A 25900-nucleotide genomic window follows, 5' to 3' on the forward strand; every position below is an offset into this window, starting at 1 on the left:
TATAACATCAAAAATCACACCAGTTTGAAAGTAAGATCTCCAAGTGGACATTAGAAACTGGACTTTGGTTATCAATTTCATTTGCATATTAAGAGAAACATCTCACAAGGTTTTCAAATTAAAACTCCCCTAAGGAACTAAAGTCAGGCCCAAGGGGAGGTGAGATTTGCCCTGAAACGATGATGTCATTCAATTGCCATAAACAGAAAATGAGCAAGAACAAAAGAAACAGAACTTACCTATTGTGCTAACTCTGGCGGAAGGACTAGCTAACGCTGCTGGGACAGAGGCTTTGAGGGGGCCCGCCCCACTGTTTATTCTCAGAGCTGGCATATGGGGAGAGGTGGGTGAGGTGGGCGATTTGCCATCAGAGGTCTTGGGTTTAGCTGAGAGGTTCAGTGGCTGCGCCACTTCATCCTGCAATAATCATTAGAACAGGAGCTGTGATAAGGGAAGGTGGATCAAGGATGCCCAGAAACACACAGGTACTGCCCGCCAAACACTCCACCAACCAGTGAGCACGACATCCACCCTGAACAGCACAGCATCTGCTTAGTGTCAGCAATGTCACTTTCAAGCACACATTAGGAAGAACTTTCATATAAGAAAAAGTACATGTGAGCTCAACTACCACCCCCACCCCCCCACAAAGCACATTAATGTTACCTGTAAAAAAATAGTCTTAAAATGCTATTCTTGGTTCTATTCATTTATATTGAGAGACTATACAGAGTTGATAGGCAATTATGATACGAATGTGTTTTTTTTTCCCCCATCCTTTAACAGGGCTTGAGACTGAAATATCTTTGTCTGCTATTGTGCAGGTTGAGGACCCAGAGGATCTGAGATGGGACAGTGACAAGGGTATATGTCTGCTCGCCAAATTAAACCCAAGTAAAAAGGGAGAAAAGTCCCAAACTTTCTCAGAAAATAACTTTTTTTCTTCTAGATCAAAGAATTTCTTCTGGATTTGATTAAAAAAGAAAAGAAAATATAAAATTATATTAACAGCAGTTTATTTGTCCATATCACTGTTCAAAACAATATTACATGCTCCAGATTCAGAGTTTCCAGATTTTCCCAATAGTGTCTACAATCGTGATACAAAATTTGTATATGGTCACATGTGATGATTTTCAAATATTTAATGCTTCAATAAGTCATTTGTATAATTTATATTCTATGTCATACTATTTTGTATTTATCCTTGTATAACTTTATACATAAAGCTTTTCAGTACAGTTAGCATTAATATTTCTACTGTATCACATATAACAATCAGATAATAACATTATCTCACTTTCATGCAAATTATTTCTTTTGTATGCTCTAAACCTGGAATATTATATCATTTATTTGTACTCTGCTCACATTAAACCCAATTTTATTTAGAAATTACAGAATGATATTTTGCTGAAACTGAGCTACTATGTCATCTTCATAAATTAAGAATATAAAATATCTACCAAATGCTAACAGGATAACTTGTTGAATTTGGATCATTATATAATCCAATAGTACTTTGATGACAGAGAAACAAGTTAAATAATGTGCACAAAGTTTTATGTATCTATTTACTAAGAAGTGTTAAAACAGGTTAATTTACAAAAATGGTCAAATAGTAAGACGTGACATCAAGTTCAAAGCTTATTTTTTTAAAGTGGCTTATTGCTCTTAGATTCCATGGTTAGCAACGCTTCAAAAACTGATAAACAGGATAGGAAAAAAATGCTCCCTTTTTCCCCTTCAATTGGGAATGTTTTCTGTTTCAGAGAAAATAACAGTTATTACAAAATCCATTAAATAATTCAAATGGCATACTGGAATCATGTTAGAAGCATAATAAATTAATGACCGCGCTACCAAATTTATAAGAATTCATAGCCTTGTGGAAGGAAGTGAAGTAAGGTGATTCCATGACCGGCTCCATTTGTAATTTGGAAAAGTTTATTTGAGCCCTGTGGAGACCAACAAGGATAAAATCACTCGCAGATATTTCAATAAGAAACATTTAGTGGAGCTGATTCACTAGAACCCGATGACTGGCAGACCCCCAAGACAGGGGTGTCCCCATGCCATATGACAGTCTGGCCGGGTGATCCCGGCAGAGACACCGAGGTGACTTGACTGTGCCAGAGACACACACGCTGAAGAGGTCTGTGGCCACACGGCCTCAGTGGACGCTGGAGAGCCCACAGGCAAGGTGGTGTGAATCTCTAGTCTAAGGGAAATGAGGTTCATCAGGAGCATGACGCCGATATGTCACTGGCAGGGTGACCTGCCAGAGACTTTTCTTTGAGCACTTAGAAATGCTCCATGCACATTCTGAAAAGTGGCACCCAGAGGAAGCGACCCAACAGGGCCCTTGTGAGTCTCTCCACACAGGGCAGCTGGGATGTCTGAAAGCGGAAAGAGTGAAACACCTCCGGGGCATAATAGGGGCTGCTGGCTTCAAAGTGGACAGAAATTTCATTCAAAACTCTCCTTTCATTCTCTTTCATTGTATGACCGGGCTAATAGTATATTAATAAGAACATCTCCGGCTTGATCCGTATTGTGGTTACAATAGAAATAAGTTTGACCCATTATATGATATGATTTCACAATTTGGTTCTTTTAATAATTCACTACTGCACACTCTAATATACCAACTGCCTATTACTCATAATGCAATTAACTAATTACATTAGTTTCCCATTTTCTATTAATTACTTTTCATGCGACTAGATGAAAATTTAAAAAACCCCACTCTAAAATGAAAGCGGGCCACTTATTTATGACATGCCTTCTCATCGTCACGATGACTTGCAACAGCAGCAGCAGAAGGCTTCTGCTACTTTGGTTTTTATTTGCAGTATGTTGTTTAGGAGGAATTTGAAAGCATGGCATGATTAACACCAACTCTTACAAATTAAACATACATTTTTAAGTGGTAAATAAATAATTTATATATAAAAGAATGTAAGTGATTTTCAGGGTCAAGAAAGTCTTGGAAACGATTGCGTTTCTCTCCAGCACAATGGCAAGCAGAGAGGAAAGCAATTTCCTTTTAATTACTTGTCCAATTGTTAAATGATGTTGCCAAATGAAACTTTGGAAAATAGCATTTCATGATTATTATGTTCACATATAAAGTGATATTTCAGGAAATTCATCTGTATGTCAAGCAGTTACAGACTGGTATATGATAAATATAAGGCAAGCATTTCAGCTCACATAAGCCTATAAACAAAAGGTCAGCAAGTTTTAACTAAGAAAAGGGCGTTATTTACATTTATAGAATTCGTGATAATTAACCTCAGAGAAGAAACAAGAATTCAGAGAGCTTTTATGAAACCCAGATTTTTGGACTTAACATACATACTTTTCCCATTTATTTATAAGACAGATGTAAACTAAAATTTACAAAGACATTGATGCAATGTAATTTCCACAATTCAGACCTAACCATATAATTCTATCACAGAAAAACCACAATATGCATGCCGCAGAGTCACTGAATACACACACTTGTTACTGTTTTGTACTTTTGTATAAAACATAAAGCAGGATTTGTTGACTTTTTTCAGTGATTTTGAATACTTTTCTAATTCTCCACTCTGTACTGCATTGATCATTTCCTCTGGAGTGGCAAAGAGTTGCTAAATTAAACTACTTTGAAAGAAGGTTGAATGTTAATGTACAATATGCCGGGACATATACTAATCCATGCAACAATATGTATCATAAAACTATTCTACATACAAATATGTGCTTTAGGATTCTAATCATTCTTAAATAATTAAGAATTATCTAATTTTAGTTATATGGAACAGAATGTAAAACAAGTATAATCTTTTTTTTTTTGCTTTTTTTTTTTTTTCTTTTTGGGTCACACCCAGCAATGCTCAGGGGTTACTCCTGGCTCTGCACTCAGGAATTACCCCTGGCGGTGGTCAGGGGACCATATAAGATGCTGGGAATCGAACCCAGGTTGGCTGCATGCAAGGCAAATGCCCTACCCGCTGTGCTATCACTCCAACCCCAAAATAAGTACAATCTGAACAAACATTTAATTCCAGAATATCCCATTTACTGTCAGTTTTTTTTTTTTCTTTTTTGGTAAAGCAAGGTAGTTTTGATTGAAGGTTATTTAGAAAGATGTGAGGGGAGGGAAAGAGAGAAGCACGTGTTCTAGAGAGAGCACAGCCTTCTCCAGAGTGGGAGCAGGCAAGCAAAAGCCCAGAGGCAGGCAAGCGAGCTGTGCATGCCCGGGAGAACACAGGCCTGAAAAGCATTACCTGTCACGGTCCTACAGGAAATATCACAGAGGTCCCACAGAATTTGTATCCCAGTCAATGAAAATCCCTCCGTGAGTAAATATTAAACTGCATAAACATAAATTGACAAAAATACAAAGCACTGGCAGTGAGGTCCCACGGATATAGAGAAGAGCTTGTCACTCCGGCTTGTAGAATAACTGCATCAAATTAGAACACGTTACAGTGATATGGAAATAAGTCATTTTTAAATCTAGTGTCCCAAATCCATAGTTTCCTATGTGCAAAAACTTCACAACACATATATAAATTGTGCACTGACGATGCACTCTCAGAGAAAAATAATCCCCTAGGATCCTCGAGGGCTGACTCTCTCCTTCCTTGAGTTCTTTAAGGGATTTCCCAAAAGAAGTAGAGAACAGAAGTTTCTTCTTCCTTGTGAAGAAACCCATTCCTTTTTTCCTATCCATGTCCTGATGCTTCACAGCTAGACACGCGTCCTTGGGCAAGTCAGGAGGCCACAGGATATATCAGTGATTAATTATAGCCTCAAGGAAGAAAAGCACAATTTCTGATATGTATCTTGACCCATTCTCATTACCCAACTAATAATCTCATTCATGCCACAGTACGGTTGCTTCGAAATTTTACTCTCTTCAATATTTACTGAAAATCACACATTTGGTAGTTAGCAAACTGACAGCAATTAATTATTGACTGGATGGAATTACACACCAGCTGACATAGCACGTGGACCTGAGACTGCTTCATGTGGCTAGCGACAAAGGAAGAAGTAGTTACTCACTTTTTACCTCAACCCTGGCGTAAAGAGGATGCAAGTTGTATTTTATCGATTTACTTTGGGGTCTCCAGCAATGCTCAGGGGATTGGGTGCTATTCTTGCTATATTTTGGCCCAAAGTTGGGGGCCACTAGGATCCCCCACAGTGCTGGGTCCGAGGAAGCTGTGCGATGCCAGGGAATGGAGCCGTGGGGTCTCTTCGCCTCAGCCCCTTGGGTCATCTCTCATGCCCTGAATTGAACTTGAAATGGATTTCTTTTTTCTTTTCTTTTTCTTTTATTTCTTTTTGCTCTTTGGGTCATACCCGGCGGTGCTCAGGTGTTACTCTGCACTCAGGAATTATTTACTCCCGGTGGTGTTTGGGGATGCCGGGATTGCGCCCGGGTCAGCCATGGGCAAGGCAATCACCCTACCCACTGTACTATCGCTCCGGCCCCAAACTGATCTCTTTGAGAGCAGTTACCTCTGCATTTAGCTAAATTTTGATTCTTGAATAGCTATACCCCCAACTGAAATATATTCATTTTGGGGTACTTAATCGCTATCATTTGAAAATTGTGAGTGTCTTCGTACTTATGATGGTTGCAATAAGTAACATAAAAAAAAATCTGGGCTGAACCATTAGATGCGGAGGAATGAATCAGCCTCTCGGATGGAAGATGTGGTGCAATGACGTGGGATGTTTTCCCCAGCCAGGATCCTGCCATGCAGGGCCACTGTTCCTGGCGTGTCACCTTTCCTCTGCCCCGACTCTTCACTGTGGAGCTGCTCTCGAAATACAGTGCATGGGACGGCTACAATGACGGGGCCCATGTGGTTCTATCACAGAGGACTCAGAGAACTTTGACATTGATGTCCAAGCACCAAAGTTATGTAAGATCAAATGAACAACTGAGCGTTCTTTCCTGAGCCCCTGAGCAATGCCCCCTGAGTTCCCTAACTGGGGGGTCGCTGCTGCCTGACAGTGCCCAGTGTGGTTCTCCAGAGCATTCCATTCAGAGGCGCCTTTCAGCAGTCTGGGCTTGCTCTTGCTAATAACACCACAGCTCATTTCCAAGCAGGTGATGGGGATTGGGGGGAGGCTTCCAGAACCTTCTTCCTGGGGTTAGGCTGCCACTGCATAAGATATTCCTAACACAGTTGAGATTCATGTAAATCAAAGTCTGGAGTCACTTCTGTCACTGTATCACTGCCATCCCGTTGTTTGTCGATTTACTCAAGTGGGCACCAGTAATGTCTCTATTCCTCCCAGCCCGGAGATTTTAGCAGCCTCTCCTTACTTGTCTTTCCCAATGATTGGAGGCTCTTTCAGGGTCAGGGATATGAGACCTATTGCTACTGTTTTCGGCATATCGAATACGCTACGGGTAACTTGCCAGGCTCTGCCCTTGTGGGTGGGATACTCTCTGAGAGGTATGTGTGTGCCTATGTGTATATATATGTATATATGTGTGTATATATGTATATATATATATATATATATTACTCTATAAATTTGTTGCCTACTGTCTGAACTCCATCAAGTATGGTGTGGTAATTATGGAAAATGAGTAGGAAGTGTCTTCTAATGTGTCACGCAGCCTGAAGTGTGGCGGTGGTTGGGTAGTGGAGGTTGGCTCCCGGGGCTGGATCCCTTGGGACAGGGAAGGTTCTCACCCGCCCCCCTCTGGAGTGCCCGAGTGAAAACAGCTTGGCTCAAAGTGCCCTTCCAACACACACACACACACATACACACACACACACACACATATACACACATATATGTATGAAAAACATATACATATGTACACATATATATGTGGATAGATATGGAGAGTATCATGTTGAGTGAAATGAGTCAGAAAGAGAGGGACAGACACAGAAGGGCTGCACTCGCTTATCTGAGGGAAATATGTTCTAGTTCTCCATTTGGCGCCTCACCTGACCTTTGTACATATTTGTTTCTTCTGAAACATGGATTCTGGCAGCATTGTTGGGGGCCGTTTGCTCCACTGTGCTAATTACACATAGTTTTTCCCTTTAAATTATTGGCCCTTAAAGAATGCAATGGCATGTTAGTAGTATCCATCATTTAATTTGTTGTTTAAAATGCCCTCTGTGTTAAAAGTAGGTAAAGGGATATTCCTCATCACCTGAGTATCAGCATTGCAAACCACAATGCCCAAAGTGGGTTGGGAGGGAGAGAAAACCAGAGAGAGAGAGAGAGAGAGAGAGAGAGAGAGAGAGAGAGAGAGAGAGAGAAGCGCCTGCCATAATGGCAAGCAGGGGGTAGGAGGTAGGGGGGGGCAATGGGAGAGAATCTGGGGACACTGGTAATGGGAAATGTGCATTAGTGCAGGGATGGGTGTTGGAACACTGTATGACTGAAATTTAATCATGAACATCCTTGTTAAGGGTCTATTTCACAGTGATTCAATAAAAAAATAAAAATAAAATACTAAAAATAAATAAATAAAAATAAAGCATCCTCTGTTTCTTCTCTGTAGAGTGTTTTCTTACTTTGTTAATTCAGTGCCTTAATACTTTAAATTCACACACACACACATACACACACCTACAGACACACAGGAAAACAGAGAGGAAAGAATTGAGAGTGTGTCTTCTCGGGAGGGGTGTGGTTGAGATAGTACAGTGGGCAGGGCACTTATCTTGCATGAAACATGTGGATTGAATCCCTGGCACTGGTCTGGTCCACCAAGCCTTTCAGGAGTGATGCCTGAGCAGAGAACCAAGACTCATCTCTGAGCACTACAGGCTTTGGCCCCACACCCAAACCAAGAGTGCGGCATTTGGAATATAATATTATTTCATTAACTTTAAACTGAACGAAAACGCCTTAAAATTTCACTAAGTCTTTCTTTGAAATCGCTAAAACACATGATGTTATTCCTTCTCCATACATATTATCCATGTAATAGCCAGCATACAAGAGAGCATTCAATCAGTCTAGTCTGATATTCACTTATTCCCATCCTTTCCCCACCCGCATGGGGTGGATCCAACCCCATAACCACTGGGAAACTGTATAAATGGCAGTTTGGTAGATGACAGAATAAAGCAAATGTCCATGGAGAACTCCATGGCTTCTCCCTTTTCCCTGGATCACTGACTCTGGGCAGGGTTCTTAGTTTGGCACTGATGACATTTGGCCTGGGGTGATCCTTGGTTGGAAGAGTGCTTAGTGTTTAGTGTTATATTTGGCAGTAGTGCTGGCCTCCAACGACTAGATGCTTGAAGCGACTCCCATCCCACCAAGAACCACCCAAACCATCTCTCGACACGGAAAAGTACTTCGCTGAGGATATAACCATCGCCAGGGGGAAGCCAGCCGCCATGTCGCCAGAGATTCAAATAGTCCATGGAGAGGTCCACGTGGCAAGCAGCCACGGCTTCCTGCCACCCACCAACACTTAGTGGGAGGCATGTGAGGGGGCTCTTAGTGTCAGGCTCACACACGACTACAAGCCCAGTGACACTCTGAGTCAGTTCCACCACCCTGGTCTCCAGATGGGACATCCATGTTTATTATCTACAGCCACCAAGTTTGGGGAGTTTGGTGAGGGGGGCTAGGTAGGCCATCATCATATTAGTGGTTCTGGGGTTGTGTGGTGCTAGAATTTAACCGGGGCAATCTTTCTGGGTACCTCAAAGCATTTTTTAAAACCAAGAAAAGCCTTATTTTCGCTCTTGGGGAAAAAAAAAACAATTTGTTTCTTAATCATTGGCCTTAACATGTTTTTCATGACTGTCCCTCTTATCTGTCATGCCATCATAAATGATGTCATTCTTTTTCACTTTTTCTTCCCTTTTCTTTCTATATTGTCCCTTCTTTCTATTATCATTAACTTAACTTTTGAGATTTCGCATTTCACTGGGCTGTCTAACTTTTTCCGTCTTCAGAATGTTCTAAAAATACACTGTGTGAATAGTTTCTACATGTTTATTTTAAAATGTCATGTAATAGGACCTCTAGCTATCAGATGAAAACCCACCAAGAGAATTCTGCAGAGTAACTTGTTCCTCAATATATTTCAAAAGAGGAAGAATGGGAGGAATACAAGTGTGAACAATAATATTTGATGAGAGCAGTCACAACATGAGAAAGTATAGAATGTATGGTTTTCATCAACCTCAACACCTGGCTTCCTGGAAAATTCAATATTTCCTCCTAATAATAATGGTGGTTTTATCTTATGGTGTTCAATTTAATTGAATGATTGTTATATCTTTTAAATTGATAGTTTTACAACAATGCTAAATGAAAGCATAAGAACCTAAGAACTACTGTTACTAATATTAGTTAATCTCATTTAATACCTTCATTATATGTTAAGATATTTTACAACAGTTTTAAAGAAAATAATTAGTTATCTCACATACAAGAGCATTATAATGTTCATTTTTAGCTTTACCTCAGCAGTCTTGAAATTCATATTAAAACTTGCTAACAATTTATATTCCTGTTAGTTCTACCTAAACATTGGTGAAAAAAATAATCAGGAGGTATAATACCAAATTTTGGTACTTTTATAGAACTCTCAGAGCAATACAGCTTTACAAAATAAACTGAAGAAAACAGTAGTCACACTGACCAACACTGATTGCCGCCTCTCTCTGTTGGGATGGCCATACCTATCTGTATTTGAAGGCAGAAGAGTATATCAAAGTCTTTTCCTAATTCTACACAAGGAAATAATATTAGGAGAAGAGAGGTACCATGTAGCAATACAATACAAATGAGCATGGAGAAGTAAGCATGTCAACATAAAGACATATTATTTAGGGGGAAATTCTCATTAAAATAAGGAAACAGTACATTCATCTTGGGACTGGGGAGATAGTACAGGGGTGAGGACACATGCCTGAGGTACTCCCAGCCCCCCTCAATCCTGGCACCCTAAGTGCCATCAGGTATAATCTGAGGCCCTGAGAATTTCTAGATTGATGTTCCTGGTCCCCAGCATTGCAGAGCCTGGACAGCAATGCATCCTTGGACCTCAGCACTCACCTGCCTGGCACCGAGGGCTGAGTACCAGTGGGAGTGACAGGAGTGCTCCCCGAGCACCCCAGGGAAACTTCCTGCTGCCCTCCCTCAATTAATCAAACAAACAAAACACAAATGAGCTTTATCCTAAAATAAAATCAAATCTATTATTTTGGAAGGCCCTTGGAAAGCTAAAACTTATTTCTTTGCAAAGAATTACCTTAGTGCTTGTAGGTAATGAAAGTTTTTAGTTTTGTTTTTTTCTAGAGAAAAGCACAAAGTCTGGTCTAATTATAAGGACATAAAATATCTATGTTTAGACAACTGACTTGGGATACTGAAGAAATAGAAGGCATAATAAAATATGTCATTTGGTACTCACTCCAATTAATTAAATTTAAAAACCTTGTTTTTGATGACCACACACACACACACATCTACAAAGTCTAATAGGCATAACAAGTCTGGTTAACCTCTGTAGCTGATTATTTATTAAATGATAAACGAGTGTTATGACAATTAACTGTTGAATTGGTACATACATGGAAAATTTAGTGATGGCCAGGTTTTATAACACACAGAACCCTGGGTAAGAATAAGCATTGTGTGTGTGTGTGTGTGTGTGTGTGTGCATGCCTATGTGTATGTGTGTTGGGTCTGAAGGTGGATGAGACACAAATCACAAAAGGTGGAGACAGACTAAAACATTCTTACAGAAGATTACAGTTTACACAGCTATATTCCATTTTCTGCACAGTTGTTTTCCTTAATTGTTTACAGCAAAAATAATCTGATTATTCAAGAAGACTTTCCCCCTTAAGGGACCCCTACCCGATACCTGAGCACCCCTTAGAGTACAGCTTCCTTGAAGACAGGCAGTGATATGAAGATTGTGTTTTTATCACTCAAATGTTAAAGAGGAAACTCATTGATACTGATCACATGGGTAATTAAAATCCATCAACAAACTTGTAGTAAATTAAACTTTTTCTATTGTTTCTCCACAAAGCCTTTTAAAACACATCTATGTACAGAGCAAATGTCGCTTTTCTAGCAGACAACAAACCAAGAGGCTAGAGCACAGCACTGCGCATGCTCCAAAGAGATTTCTATTCCGCAAAACTTGCCCCCCCCTCCTTTTGCTTTTTTGGAGGGGGGTTCACACCCGGCGATGCTCAGGGGTTCCTCCTGGCTCTGCACTCAGGAATTACTCCTGGCGGTGCTCAAGGGGATCCCTATGGGATGCTGGGGATCAAATCCAGGTTGGCTGCGTGCAAGGCAAACGCCCTCCCCTCTGTACTATCTCTCCAGTCCCTATTTTTTGTTATTTGTGTTTAAAATATTGTATGAAGGCACCATGATTTACAAAGTTATTCATAGCTGGTGTCAGGGACACAATGCTGCATCACCGGTCCTACCAGTGATGTCAACTTCCCTCCACCAATGTTCCCTATTGCCCTCCTGCCCCACCCCATCACCTCCCCCCTGCCTCGACAGGCACCTTCCTCAGCTTGCAGGTTGTAGTTGGGACCTGGGGCTCTGTCGGTTCTGTGATGATGCCTCCACACCATACTGCCACTGTGTCTAAGGTCCCGCCCGATGCCCGCTGGGCTTTCTCTCATTTGCTCCCTGGTTCCCTTCCTACCGTGTTCCCATCAGTTCTGTAATCGAGACACCGGGGTAATCCAGCTATCACCCTCTTGATACCTTGCATTAGAAGTAAAAATAAAATAAATGTAAAATTCACACCTTTCACTCACGCTTAATTTAACTCAGTTTGATTCTCACTCTTCCGATAAAGGGCAGGATCAGCACTTTTTACTTTGGCTGTCTTCATCTTTGTAGCTCTCGCTTTTAATTTCCTCACATGATCGGTTTATTCTTCAATTTGTTCCATGGAATCTTTTTATGCATTATTCCAGAAAGTGATGGAAGAGAAGGAATTTATATTCCAGTTGGTGAAGTAATGTACAAGAAACGAAAGGCTAGAATAATTTAAAGTTATGTAACTGGCTAAGAAATTTTAATACTTGCTGATTTACTATGTAATAAATGAAAGTTCTTTTGAAATACAAAAAAATTGTATTTCATTTAGTTGGAATTATTTTACTTCAAACTTGATTTCACAAATGTGGCCGATTCATTAGTCTAGGGCTTACATTTGGACTTTGAATCTTAGATATTTAATTTAAATGCAATTTTTATAACTTCATAAGGTTACATTTTCCTTATTCTGTGGATTCTCACACCACTTTCTCTGAAGTGTCTGAAATATAAAAAGGTACTAAGAGCACGAGCTCTTCTAGGAACATTAAATCCTATAAAATTTGCTACTTGGGATTACATTATTTTTTCTAGAAATAACTTAAATATTATCTTCCCTTACCCAAGATATCAATCAAATGCAATTACCTCCCAATTATGGTTGACTTAAAGTGTTATTTTCCTTTCTCCTTCTCATAATTAACCTATTACAGAACAAACAAAAGAAACAGCATGGTATATGTCTACTTGAATACAGGAATTACACAATTTATACCAGGGACGTTCTCTTGTTCTCATTACTCCAAAGAAAATGCTGCTTTTTGTCATGGAGAGCTCGTTTCCAAAGAAGTAGAAAATGTTATAGTCCTGTACACTATTTGCTACGTAAACATTGGGGAGGGGGCTCCCTTGAGTATCATAGAACATATAAGGGTATATTTAGTATATTGTTACCTATATGCTAACAATCTGAGTATTTCTATGTCTGATCGATTCAGTTCTGATTTTCTAGTTCTATTCAATTTACTCTGATACTTTAGCTTTAAAAGTTACAAAGTATCCTCCTACATTTAGCACTATTTTATTCTTACCAAAAAATGTATATGAGATAATATCAAATCCACCTGCAGATAAAGTGACAGGATTAGAGATAGTCAAGATTTCCCAATAGTCAGATCTTTAACCACTTAGACTGCATTAGTAGGTAGACTGCAGGCCTAGACAACTGGTTTTTGTGGGGAGGGGGGGGGCTCCCAAGCAGTGCTGAGGAGACCCAAAGGTCTCCCAGTAATGTTTGGCCAACCAGGTTGGACATTTGGTGCTTGAGTCCACCAAGGCGATGTCCACTGAAGCAGGCAGGGCTGGGGACTAGACAACCAATTCCGAGCTCACCCATAATCATAAGTGAATATGCTAGTCCATATCCAAGGCTAAAATACAGAAGCACCAGAGGGTTCTGTGATGCCGGGGATCTAACGTGGGTCCCTCACCTTCGGTACCCAGGCAAACTTTTCAGAGCTGCCCCGATATCATCTAGATGACAATAGAAGGATCATTCAGGTGTAATTCTTTGAAAAATAAATCTAACAGCTGGAATAACGTAATTTCTTTTTTTAATACTAAAGACATTTTATACCTTTTAATGAAAGGGACCATGCAGAGCATAATTTGGGTAATAGAAGTCAGAACTCTTACAACAATTTTTTTATACTACCAAATTATAAATACTTAAACAAAATAGCTATATTCCAAATGTATTCACACCTCTAAAGCATTGGTTTTCAACCTTTTTTACACCTGCAAAATAGCACCAGTTCTTGAACAGGTGGTAAAAAAAAACCACTGGTTTAAAGTTAATATTAAAAGTTAATGCACAAATATCCCCAACTCTATTATTCAAATGAACCTAATTTTGTTGTCACTATAAATCTCATATCAATTTGGTTATTTCCAATGCTGTCCAGTCATTGAGAGAGAAAGTGATACTGAAAGAAATGTAAGAGAAGATGTGGAAGACCTTTAACCCACCAACTACTCTGACCAAAGGCTATGAATCCATCACAGGTTTATTTTTTTAAAAAAAGTTCTGTCAAAGCTTACCCACAGACTACTTTATATTGATTTATAGCTGACATCTGCAAATCTCCTTTTATTTTAATGATCACATCAATTGGGTCACTAAGGGTTTTTTTGTCTCTATGGAATATAGCAAAACGGAACAGATGTCTTTAAAGAATTTTTGAAAAAAAAAAGAAAAACTTTTTGAAGGGTGCTGACTACTTCTATAGAATGTCAGTCAAAGCCCATTTTTTGGTGTTGTGCCCTGGAGACAAAATATTTTTTGCCAAGGTACTGAAGATGCTTAGCTTGCATATGTAGTCTTCCTATCATTGTAATAATTTTATATTCAAGGTACAGGCTAAAGAAAATTCAATAAAGATGAAAGGGATTAGAACTGAGCATCGGGTAAGAGTCTGATTTTAATTATAATGATCTCAAATTTGTAGTAGAGCTCTCCTGGCATAATGATTCTTAAGTGTCTGTATTGAGTTAAGCATGCCATGAAGCATGAAGAATTGTAAGATTGATTTATCAGATATTCATTTAAGAAATAGTCAATTAAAATAATTAATGTGTAGTGAAACTCGGCTGTAATGTCTTACGTATTTAATCTTTCCCAACCCATAAAATTAAGAATTATTATATCTCACAGTCTAGATAGCATAAAATGTTTTAGATATAAATTGTAATGTTACTACTAGAGTTTTGATTATATATCTTAGATGAAACTAAGAAGACCTGCTGTTTTTACCTTAAGACTTGACCTTATTTTGAATGTTGTTTTTGTTCAATATATTGCTAAGAGAACAAAATTACATTTGTTTCTTATAGAATAGGATGGGATATATGTTGTCTACATGTATAAAATATATGAAAGTTTATACTTTTACTATAAACAAATATGTGTATGTATGGTGAGATATTTCTTTGCCATATTTGAGCTAGACTGCTTGGCATAGAAGCAAACCAGAGAAAGACAATCTTACAAAAATAGGAAAGGAAAGCATATAGAGTTTTCACTCTTAAATTTTTATTGGAACCACCGAGCAAACAAAACAAGCTAATATTAGCATAAACCTGTGCTTTTATTTTCAGCACCATCTTAATTTTTCAACATATGCATGAAAGGTCATTCACTCAAAGATGTATTCATAAAAAAAAAAAGAAAACCTCAGAAGACTAAATTGTAATCCTGAATGCCAATTACTTTCTTCAATTCAATCTATTGCTAAAGTTTGTGAAGTTTGTAATATAAAATACCTCAAAAGGCAAATATCACCATCAGTATTAGAGCAAGAGTGAGTGAGTACAGGCGATACTTTCTATAGAGTGAACTGGCTACCTGCATTTGTGTCTCACATGTATTTGCTCTCTCATAATCCAAGTGCTAATATTTCTAACATCCAGTATACAATTTCTAATGAAAATTTTATTTTTCACTTTTTATATCATGCTTATATTTTTTAGACACAATCACTGTTTTCTCACACTACTGAGAAAAGCCTCCAGTGTTCCAATGTTTAGATGTTCTACACTCCCCTCTAAGGGGGGGGGGGGTCCCAATTTGCTTATATGTTTGAACGTAGTATCTGGGATCACTTCCACTGGTTGCTGACTTGTTTATTTTTCCTTTGAACTAAACTAGAAAACAGTGGTGATATGTCAAGTATTATGCTTGAGGCTAAAGAAGAATGAATTATGACCCCTATCAGCCTTTATGGACTGGAGTGATAGCATAGCGGGTAGGGCGTTTGCCTTGCACTCGGTGGAACGGGATTCAATTCCTCTGTCCCTCTCAGAAAGCCCGGAAAACTACCGAGAGTATCTCACCTGCACGGCAGAGTATGCAAACTACCTGTGGCATATTCAGTATGCCAAAAACAGTAACAACAAGTCTCAAATGGAGACGTTACTCGTGCCCACTCGACCAAATCGATGAGCAACGGGATGACAGTGACATAGTGATACAGTGATCAGCCTTTATGGTACTCAGAGTCATACAAGGATGACATGTGTCAACGCCATGATATTATCCAAGGAGTACAGATTAGTGCTGTGAGGTCAGCATGCAGACACAACTAAATCTACAAGGGTACAGTTCGGGCAGATCTTATGCGTATGTGCCAGATAAGAAGGCAAGGGAATGAAGAGAGCGGAAGCACTTCAGAGAGATTCAATAAAGAATGGAAAGAGGCGAAATAAATATGATCTAGAAGGCAAAATTTTCACTGAGCATAGTCTCTAGGATTTGGAGAAAGACCGAGTAATAAAGCGGGAGTGAGGTAAGTGGCGCTGGATCGCAGAAGGATGAACTGTAAATAAAAGTTTACATTTTGTTCTTCTTGAGTTCACTCCTCCTATCTGATGGCATCGTCTTTTTTTTTTCTACAAGATGTAGATGAAACACAACACACTGCTTTTCCATTGCTGTAGGTCTTCGGACTGGCTGATTTGATTTTCCTTTTTAAGCACCTCATAAACGGTAAATCTCTGAAAACACTCTTGCTCCTGACCACTGGGTCTCTCCAAGCGGAAAATGTCCGTTTCTCTGTATTACTCGTTGACCAGTACCTAATCCACAGTGTTTTTGCTGTTAGTTTCTGAATCGTGCTGGTACACTGGGCCATTTATTACTGTTTTTATTCTACCCACGTGCAGCATATTAGAGCTGCTCAAAAATCTACTGAAAAAAGTTCAACGAGCAATGACAGCTTCTGAAAATGATTCTCAAAAGCTCATTTCTGAATAATAAAGTTGTTGTAATATTTTAGAAGTTTAAACAAAAAATATGGCTGTATTTGAAGCAAAAATACTTTATTACTTAAAACATGTCTTACCCTCCCCCCCCAAAAAAGCCATTCTGGTCCCTCTTTTCCCAGGAGAATATATTTCAGCTTGACTAATTCTATCAATTGTGCACTTTATACAGTTAGTCTTTTAACTATAGTTAAGGAAATATGATTACAATGGCATTAACATTTATGATCTTGGTGCAATAGTAACTTTACCTCACCAACACCAAGATGCGGAATATTTTAAAGTAACCTTTAATGCTTATTTTTAATTATCAACATGCATAGCTTTTTATTCTAAAAAAATCATAGTTGTATCAAAGGCAACAAACTTCACATAAATAGCTGATTAAATATAATACTTAATGGACTTACTTTAGATCACATGTTTATAAATATAATTGTAAAAATAGAATAAAAAGGGGCCCTATGACAGTAATTGGTAAGACTTCAATTCATATTAAGAATCAGATTGAGTTGTACAATATAAACACTAAATCTAATAAATGTTTATTGAGTGCATATTATGGGTCAGGCACTTATAATTCAATGGGTAAGGGAAATGTTTCTAATATGATCAATCTTATGTCATTGATCGTTCCTTCAGTTAGTCTGTTGTAAGTACATAAATTATAATACTAGTAATAATATACCACAATCCTAGCAAATGCAACTCTAAGAATAGAAAAAGGAATGCAAATAAAATGTACTCAGAGGTTTTCTTAATATTGGACTAGAATAATCATTTTAAGATAAATTAAAGCACCACTGGCATTCAAAAATAGTATGAAAAAATCCACCACTTATTCTAAAACTCTCTCCTGCCCTGTACTGATAAAAAGGTTACTCTAAATACTGAGATCCTAGATACTTAACATAAAACTTTGAACCTCAAATAAATTTCATTGTGATCTACAGATACCATAAATCTGTACCTATTTAAGGACACTCCGATGGCTGTCATAATGCTTTTATATATACTTCATAACAGCATTTTTTTCTGATGTTATTTTAAGTTCTACTGAAAATACCACAAGAGAAATTTTTTTTGCGGTATTTCATTCTTTCTATTTTAGGTCTCAATTTCTCTCCTATTTATGAAATATCTACACTGCCAAAAGTCATCAGAATTGCACAATAAACCATAATAACTCAAATTACATAACCAGAGATATAAAATCTTTTGGTTGTTGAAAGCCCCAATTTAAAAGAAAGTCTCAAACCAAATCTCAGTACTAATAATTGATCTTTCAAAGTACCAAAACAGCTTTGATAAAGAAATATTTTGTGGACTAATGGACAGGTGAAGTCATATTAAGTGAATATAGAGAGAAATTTCATGTCAATTTTGAGAGAAGTAATCTAGGAGAAAAGTAAGTCTTATCTTTTTGAGTATGTAGTTTTTCCTTCCTATTATCCTGGCAAGGTAAAATCTATTAAAAATGACAATCTTCATTTTCTCTAAGTTTAGAGATCTCATCTTTATCCTTTTGAAGTATGAAAACTATAAAAAATATTTTTGGAACCACTTGGTTCTGGAATCATCCAATACAATCAAGTGGTGGGCATTGGAGGGACAAGTGTGATCAGCTGTGGAATCCAGCAATTAAATGCCCTACAGCTCAAAAGAGAGTGTAATTCTGAGAAGCATCCAATTACTTGATCGAGGAGGCCGAAGAGGAGTAAAGGGACATATTCTTCCCAGAAGAACTGAGGACATGTAAGCACTTGACTCCAACATAGAGAACTGCTCTCTGCGCATTTCACTTAGACATGCTATCCAAAGGCACACCACTTCCTGTTCAAAGCACTGTGTTCAACAAGGATTCAGCAATGCTCAATAATGAGAGCTCACTTTTCAAATTTAATATGCAAAAGATCAACATGTGAATGCATAAGTTTTTTATCTCAGTATAGAAAAAAAATCAAATGTATTTTCAAGTTAAAGAGTGATCAAATTATTCTCTAGGACCTGGGAGATTGTTGTAAAGACTGGAGTTCTGGTTTTGTATGTGGGAACCACTGAATTGATCCTTGGCACTATACAGGCCCTTGACAACCAGTAAGAATTTCCTGCAAGATCTGCTGACCCCTGATCCCTAAGAAAACCAAGTTATTCTTAATTCTCCTTTTCTGAATAAAATAGTATTCTACTATGCAGCTGACTAGGATTCGATCCCCAGAATCCCACATGGTGCCCCAAACACCACCAGGAGTAATTCCTGATGCGGAGCCAGGAGTAACCTCTCATCATCTCCCAGTAAGACCCAAAAAGTAAAAAAAAAATCATTATTCTATAGTGCAATGTTTGATATCTTCTACATTCTTAGGTGTGCAGATCCTCTGTTGACATGAAGCACATGCTAAATAATGATTCATAGTCACCATTCCGTGGGCTTCTGTGAGACACTCCCCCACACTTAATACTCATCGAGTTACATAAAATCTGTTCTTTGTTTAAAAAAACCATAATTAAAAATGACCATGTTCCTTGGCTGATTATTCAAAGCAAAGAGAAACTACAGAATGATGATGAAGGACTTCATGATAACTTTTTGGACCGACTCAATTAAAATCATTTTGTTTCCTTATGTTAATTTTGTGCAATTAATGCCACTTGTACATTCCATGTGCATGAGGAAATGTGAAAAGTGTAGCAATAAAAGAATCTCATTTTATGTAATATAAATGAATAAAATTTATCTAAGTTAAAAGAACTTCGTATATGAACTCCATGCCAGTATTTTAAAACTATGATTAATTAATTAAAAAACGACGATCAATGATCTTTTGTTTTGTGGGCCACATCTGGCTGTGCACATGGGCTGACTTACTCCAGAAAGTACTCTGAGAACTCTACGTATTGCTAGGTATCAAACTCAGGTCCGCTGTATGTAAGGCAAGGCCCTGGCCCTAGGGTCTCTCATGTGGCTTGTAAACCTCCTCAGTAAACATTCACTGTTTTATTGTCATCCTGTTGTTCATGCAGGTGCCAGTAACTTCTCCATTTATCCCGGCCCTGAGATTATAGCAGCCTCTCCTTATTCGTTTTTCCCCAAACGATTGGAGGCTCTTTTCAGGGTCAGGGGAATGAGACCTCTTGTGGTTACTGTATTTGGCATATCAAATACGCCATGGGGAGCTTTCCAGGCTCTGCCTTGTGCGCACACGCGCACACACACACACACACACACACACACACACACACACACACACACACACACACACACTGTGAGTGTTACTGACTGGATTCCACGGGACGTCAAAAGACCACGTGGCCGCCCACCAACGAGATGGTCAGACTTCGTCAAAACCCTGAATGAACTGTTTGAGGCACTTCCTGTCCCCGAAGTGAGCAGATATCATTGGGCTACACTAGCACACGACAGGAACAAATGGAAACGTTACTGGCACCCACTCGAGCAAATCGAGGATCAACAGGAAGACAAATGAAAAACAAGTGATTTCAGTAAACATTAATTTTTTTAAATAAGATTTCTAAATGTTTGTGAGTGAAACATACAGCAATTACAGTACTGTATTACTAACTTGAAATCAATATCCACATATTACATCTAAACTCTCACTTCAAAGACTCAGCCCTGAAATTTCCTCCTGCAGGCAATGGCGTGAGTGTGCTGAGTACGCTTCTCACAGGAGTAAGGAACAAATCCTCGGAGACTATGAGGACTGAAGAAAAATAAGAATAAGACATTTGCTGCTGGGGCTGAAGCAATAGCACAGCAGGTAAGGCTTTGCCTTGCACACGGCCAGCCCGGGTTCGATTCCGAGCATCCCATATGGTCCCCTGAGCACCGCAAGGGGTAATTCCTGAGTGCAGATCCAGGAGCAACTCCTGTGCATCGCCAGGTGTGACCCAAAAAGATAAAAACAAGAAAAAAAAAGACATTTGCTGAATGAAACTTTGACTTTAATTACAAGGTCCAGGATATATCACTAGGCATCAGATTTCACAGTGTCTAAGGAAAGATGGTAGAGATGCTTAAAATATAAGTTAATCCAAGGGATAAAGAAAAAAATCCCTTTACATCAAAAACAATAAAATCCTAAAAGAAAAGATAATGAATGAGTGGGTAATTAGAGCTGTTTAAATATGACAAGTGGAAAATTTACTGTAAAAACAAATGCATTCAGAATACGTCAACTCGTTAACTTGGAAAAGAAAAACAAAACTTCCCCATAACCTGATTGTTTCTGTACCCATCTTCATATTTCATCTTCTTCGTCCCGCTCACTGCATGTCACCCACCCCAGCCTCTATGTTAAACCTGGCACTTGTCAACTTCCTTACAGACCAGAGTCATGGTACCAGATGCCCTCCTTTGGGAAGATCTTTCCTTTTTGCTCCATCTCAAGAAGATTCCCTCACCCCTCCCTGGTCCCCAGGTGCTTCTGTAGCTTATTTTATTTTCTTCCCCTCACAGCGGAGTTGAAAATTCTCTATTTAATTGCTTATAGTTTGCTTCCTTCCCTTAGATGACAAAGTCTTAAAAGGACAAACTGTTTTTGTTCATTACTCTGATAGCCATAGCTCTGCTGCTTTGAACTGAACTTGGCACAGAACGGGCACAAATTATTATCTGTCGAATCACTGAGCTGTTGTGTGTACACCGAAGATGCAGCCGAACACTGAACAGGGACAGTCTGGCGGGATGAGAGAAGAATAGAGCTCAGAGAGAAAAGCCAATTCCATGGGAGATGGGTCTGGTTGGTATTAAGCCACACCCAAAGGGGGAAAAAAACCCACATTTTCTTTAAAAACGTGAATCAATGCTTCTCTTTTTTGCTTTAATTCTGTTTAAATTGAGTCTTCTATTATTTAACCCCGACAGAATACCAACAAATAGAACTGGACAGTGGAACCACAAGTTGAAATCCTGGAAACCGGATTATAGTTGATTTTAAAGATACTGAGATGGACAAACTCACTCGGATTAAAACAGTTACCCCAGGAAGTGGCAGAATCCTGTCGGTGTACCGATGGCAAAGGGCGGGAACACTTACTGGACGAAGACAGGCTTTGGGCTTTCCTGCTTTTTTAAACTTCCATAGTTTATAAATAAAACGCCTGCCACATTTTGTTAGAAAAACGAAGCTTTCTAATATGTTGGGTTTTGGTCTTGTCAGCAGCCAGCTTAGCATGCTCCATCCCTTTAGATTTTCAACTCTTTCACATCTGTATCTGTTTACTGTTCTGTTTTCTTTCTGCTCTTCATTTGGTAATGTCTAAGCAAACACAAGCTCACTGTTTGGCTGTCCCCAAAGAGAGATCTATTGACAAAATCTAACCAACAAATATCTATTGAGCATTATTTTCCAGCACTTAAATAAAACGTTAGTGTTAACTGACATTTAAAAAAAAATCTGGGGGTGGGGCAGTGGAGCTTTAATCCTTTCCTGGGGTTAAGGTGCTTACCTTGCATGGGGCAGACCCTGGTTTAATTCCCCACACCCACATGGTCCCCAAAGACTCCTGGAAGATATCCGTGCATAGAGCCTGCAATAGCCCCTCTGCACAGAGGTGTGACTGTACCCTCAACCCTCCTCCCAAGGCAGTTTTTTAAAAATAAAAACAAATCTTGAAGTCAGGAAGGTGACTCAGCAGTGGACCATGAACCTTGCATGTGTGAGGTCCAGCCAGTGTTTCATATGATCCATACCTGATCTTTGCTCCCCCAAACACACACACACACACACACACACACACACACACACACACACACACGCGCGCGCGCGCGCGCGCACAATAATACCCGGGGCTCGCCCTATCCAAGACACCTTTAAAATTCGTCTTGTTTTATGACAAAGAGGAATGAATACATGAAAAACTTAATTAAATAAAGAACCTCAGGATCCGTGGGCTAGAGAAGTTAGTCCTCGGTATACTCCCGCCTCAAGAGTTAAAGGTTTCAGGACTGGTGAAGACTATCCCAGCTGAACAAAAAGGATCAATGATCAACATTCCAACTGATCATTAGCTGAGCAGAGGAGACAAAGGACTGTAGATGATTTGTCGGGAATGTTGGCGGGAAGCTAAAACTACAGGAGTGTCCCGAAAGCAAAGACACCTCATAGCGGAGAGAAGCACGCTGGCTTTCCCGGGCTATGGGCAGCCGACCGTGCTTGGGTTCACTGAGCTTGGCACCGAAACTTCCGCTACAGGAATCTTTTTGGGTTTCCTGCTCTTCTTCCCAAGACCAGGTCAACTGTCCATGCCTGGCTTTCAAATGGAAACACTTTGGGTTTTGTTGTTATTGTTATTTTCAACGTGGGAGTGCTGCCATTTATTCAGTTACTGATTAAGCTGATTGACATCAGCGTGAACCCCATATTCGTACGTTTTAAATTTTTATTGACTATCTGTGAGATAGTTCATTACAAAACTGTTCACGGTTGCGTTTCAGTCATACAATGATCTAATACCCATGCCTCCACCAGTGTACATTCCCACCACCACTGCCCCCCATTTCCTTCCCACCATCCCCCCAACACTCCACCCCCACCCCAGCCTCCCTCTGTGGCAGGGACTTTGGATGAAAACACTTTGCACGCACAACCTCGAGGATGGTGAATCTGGTTTGGGTTGGGCTTGTTTGAGAGGGCAACGTTCTCCTAAAAGAGTGTGATTCTGAGGCTGGTCCTGTGCCACCAAGCACCCTGCTCCGTCCTCAGAATGTGCGTTACCATAAAGCTCTGGCAAGGCTCCTTGGAGCTGGCGAGAGGCTTCAGATAGGTTTCTGTCAAAACAAATCTTTGCCCTGGGAAATGGAGCCCAGGTCACTTGAATTCAATGGCTATTACCTAAAGCCCTTATTGAATTTGCCCCTTTTCCATTAATACAAACAAAAAGTCCCCCCCTTATTTTGCTGAGATTGTCACTAGTCAATTCCTTGATTTTTGATTTTTTAAAATTTGTATGTTGAAAATGTAAAATATAACCCCAATGACCCACTTGGACATGTATTACCACTAGACTCAGGAAGGGTTTTTTTTTCTGTTTTCTTTTTTGGGTCACACCTGGCGATGCACAGAGGTTACTCCTGGCTCAGCACTAGGAATTACTCCTGGCAGTGCTCAGGGGACCATTTGGGATGCTGGGAAGTGAACTGGGGTCGGTCGCGTGCAAGGCAAACACCCTCTCCACTGTGCTATGGTTCCAGCCCCAAGGGTTCTATCTTAAGTCCTAGCTGCCCAAATTCCTGTCCACAGAACACAGATGAAAAGGAGAGAGGCTGGCTCCTCCCAGGAGGTCTGCCCATAACACTCCATTTAACATTAGACTTGGTTTAAAATGTTAAAAGACAAGGTGTCTATGCTGTACCCACTGTGTTTATGTCCCACCCAGATGTGAGTACAGGGCCAGTTTGCAGCTGAACTCCTGAGCAGGGCCCTTCTACCCAGTTTCTCAAAGGCTGACACAACCTGGTTCTGCAGACACTCAGACACAAGGGCTGCTAGAGTTCTAGGTGGGGGTTTCCATACACCGAGCAGCTGGATTAGGGCAATTCTACCATTTTGTTGGTATGACAGTGTTAAAAGCATACGGACAGCCCATTTGAATGTAGTTATAATTAGCTGGGGCTAACAACCCTTTGTGTTCTGCAGTTTCAGTAGAAATGAAACTGATGAAAGTGCTAGGTCCAATCATTTTAGGATGAATGGGGGATTTTATTTGATTTTTCATACTTAGAGGAATGACCGCTCCTTTCTTCGGACTGCTGACCAAGTGCTGTGACTTACGTGGAGATACTAGGCAGGTAAATTCCTGCTCTTTGCAAGAAGTAATGATTATTTGAGAGCTTGACCTGAAAAGTCCCACGAATATGTCCAATAATACTATACTAGAAACTTCCACAGAGTAACTACATCTCCAGTAACTGTTACTAGTCAAAAATTTTCATGGCCAGATAAAGTGTGATAAATATTAAATGAAGTTATGGCTACACTGAACAGTGTTCATTGAACTTTTATCACAGTAAAAGTCCTTTGCAGATCTTAGCAATTCACGGCTCATTTAAACTATTTCAAATGTGTGGAGTTTTACTTTTGATTCTCGGAGTTTTACTTTCAAAGCATATTTCTTCATAATATTAAAAATAATCTTTTAATTATCCATATTGTTGATAGTTGTTCTGTATGTGTACTTTTGAATTCAATTCCCGCACACTGGTTATTATAAAATACAGAACACTGCCTGAAAGTTGGCAAAGGAAAAATTTTATTTCCCAAATCTCCTGTTAGAATGAATATTCAATTAAGCTGAATCATGAAACCATCTGATTTTGCCCTCTGAAAACATTAAGTAATCATGTGTCTATGTGTATCGGAGTTTGAATTTAAGAGTACTGAACTAAAAAATACTTCTGTGCAGATCAATGTGTGATACAATGCCAATCTGATAGCATGAAGCGATGTGATTGCTACCATTAAATTTAAAAAAAAAATGGTTCCTAATAGGAGTCATTAGCACTAGTGACATTACTAAGGAAAGTATGTGGCTACCAATTAGAATATATTTCCATCACTGTGCTTGTGAATTAGGAGAGGATAACAATATAGTTTTGGGAGCTAAAATCATAGTGTAGCAGGTGGGACACTTGCCTTGCACTTGGCTGACCTGTGTTTGATCCCTGCCACCTTATATAGTCCCTTGAGTACAACCAGGAGTGATCGGATCTGTAAGTCCTGAATGCAGTAAGCCCTAAGCACTGCCTGGTGTGCCCCCATACAAAATAAATGATGCAGTTCTACTTCTTGTTTCTGCATTAGATTCTGCAAATATTTATAATTCTCTTTCATCGGAAAGAACCTGATGGTAGGGCCAGAGCTATAGCACAGAGGGTTATTCTAGCATTATTGGTCATTACAGCACCAAATCTGGTTCCCCAAGCCCGCCAGGAGTGATCCCTGATCACAAGGTTAGGAATAAGGCCTGGGCACAGGGAAGGAAGGAAGGAAGGAAGGAAGGAAGGAAGGAAGGAAGGAAGGAAGGAAGGAAGGAAGGAAGGAAGGAAGGAAGGGAGGGAGGGAGGGAAGTAAAAGGGAGGGAGGGAGGAATGAAGGAAGGAAGGAAAGAAGGAAGGGAGGGAGGGAGGGAGGGAGGGAGGGAGGGAGGGAGGGAGGGACGGAGGGAAGTAAAAGGGAGGGAGGGACGGAGGGAAGTAAAAGGGAGGGAGGGAGGGAAAAAGGAAGGAAGGAAGGAAGGAAGGAAGGAAGGA

At 39.6% G+C, this 25900-nt stretch overlaps 1 protein-coding gene across 6 annotated transcripts in view; it reads right to left on the reverse strand.

Annotated features, from left to right (window-relative positions):
• SOX5 (SRY-box transcription factor 5) overlaps positions 1-25900 on the reverse strand; it is a 439034-nt gene that overhangs the window by 47188 nt on the left and 365946 nt on the right. For all 6 annotated transcript variants that reach the window (XM_055118342.1, XM_055118344.1, XM_055118343.1 and 3 more), the window contains exon 10: positions 240-417. In XM_055118342.1, coding sequence (XP_054974317.1) covers positions 240-417 — 178 coding nt within the window. The remainder of the gene's footprint in view (positions 1-239; positions 418-25900) is intronic.

The sequence above is a fragment of the Sorex araneus genome, chromosome 10 (genome assembly GCF_027595985.1).
Source record: "Sorex araneus isolate mSorAra2 chromosome 10, mSorAra2.pri, whole genome shotgun sequence".
In the NCBI taxonomy this organism is placed as follows: domain Eukaryota; kingdom Metazoa; phylum Chordata; class Mammalia; order Eulipotyphla; family Soricidae; genus Sorex; species Sorex araneus.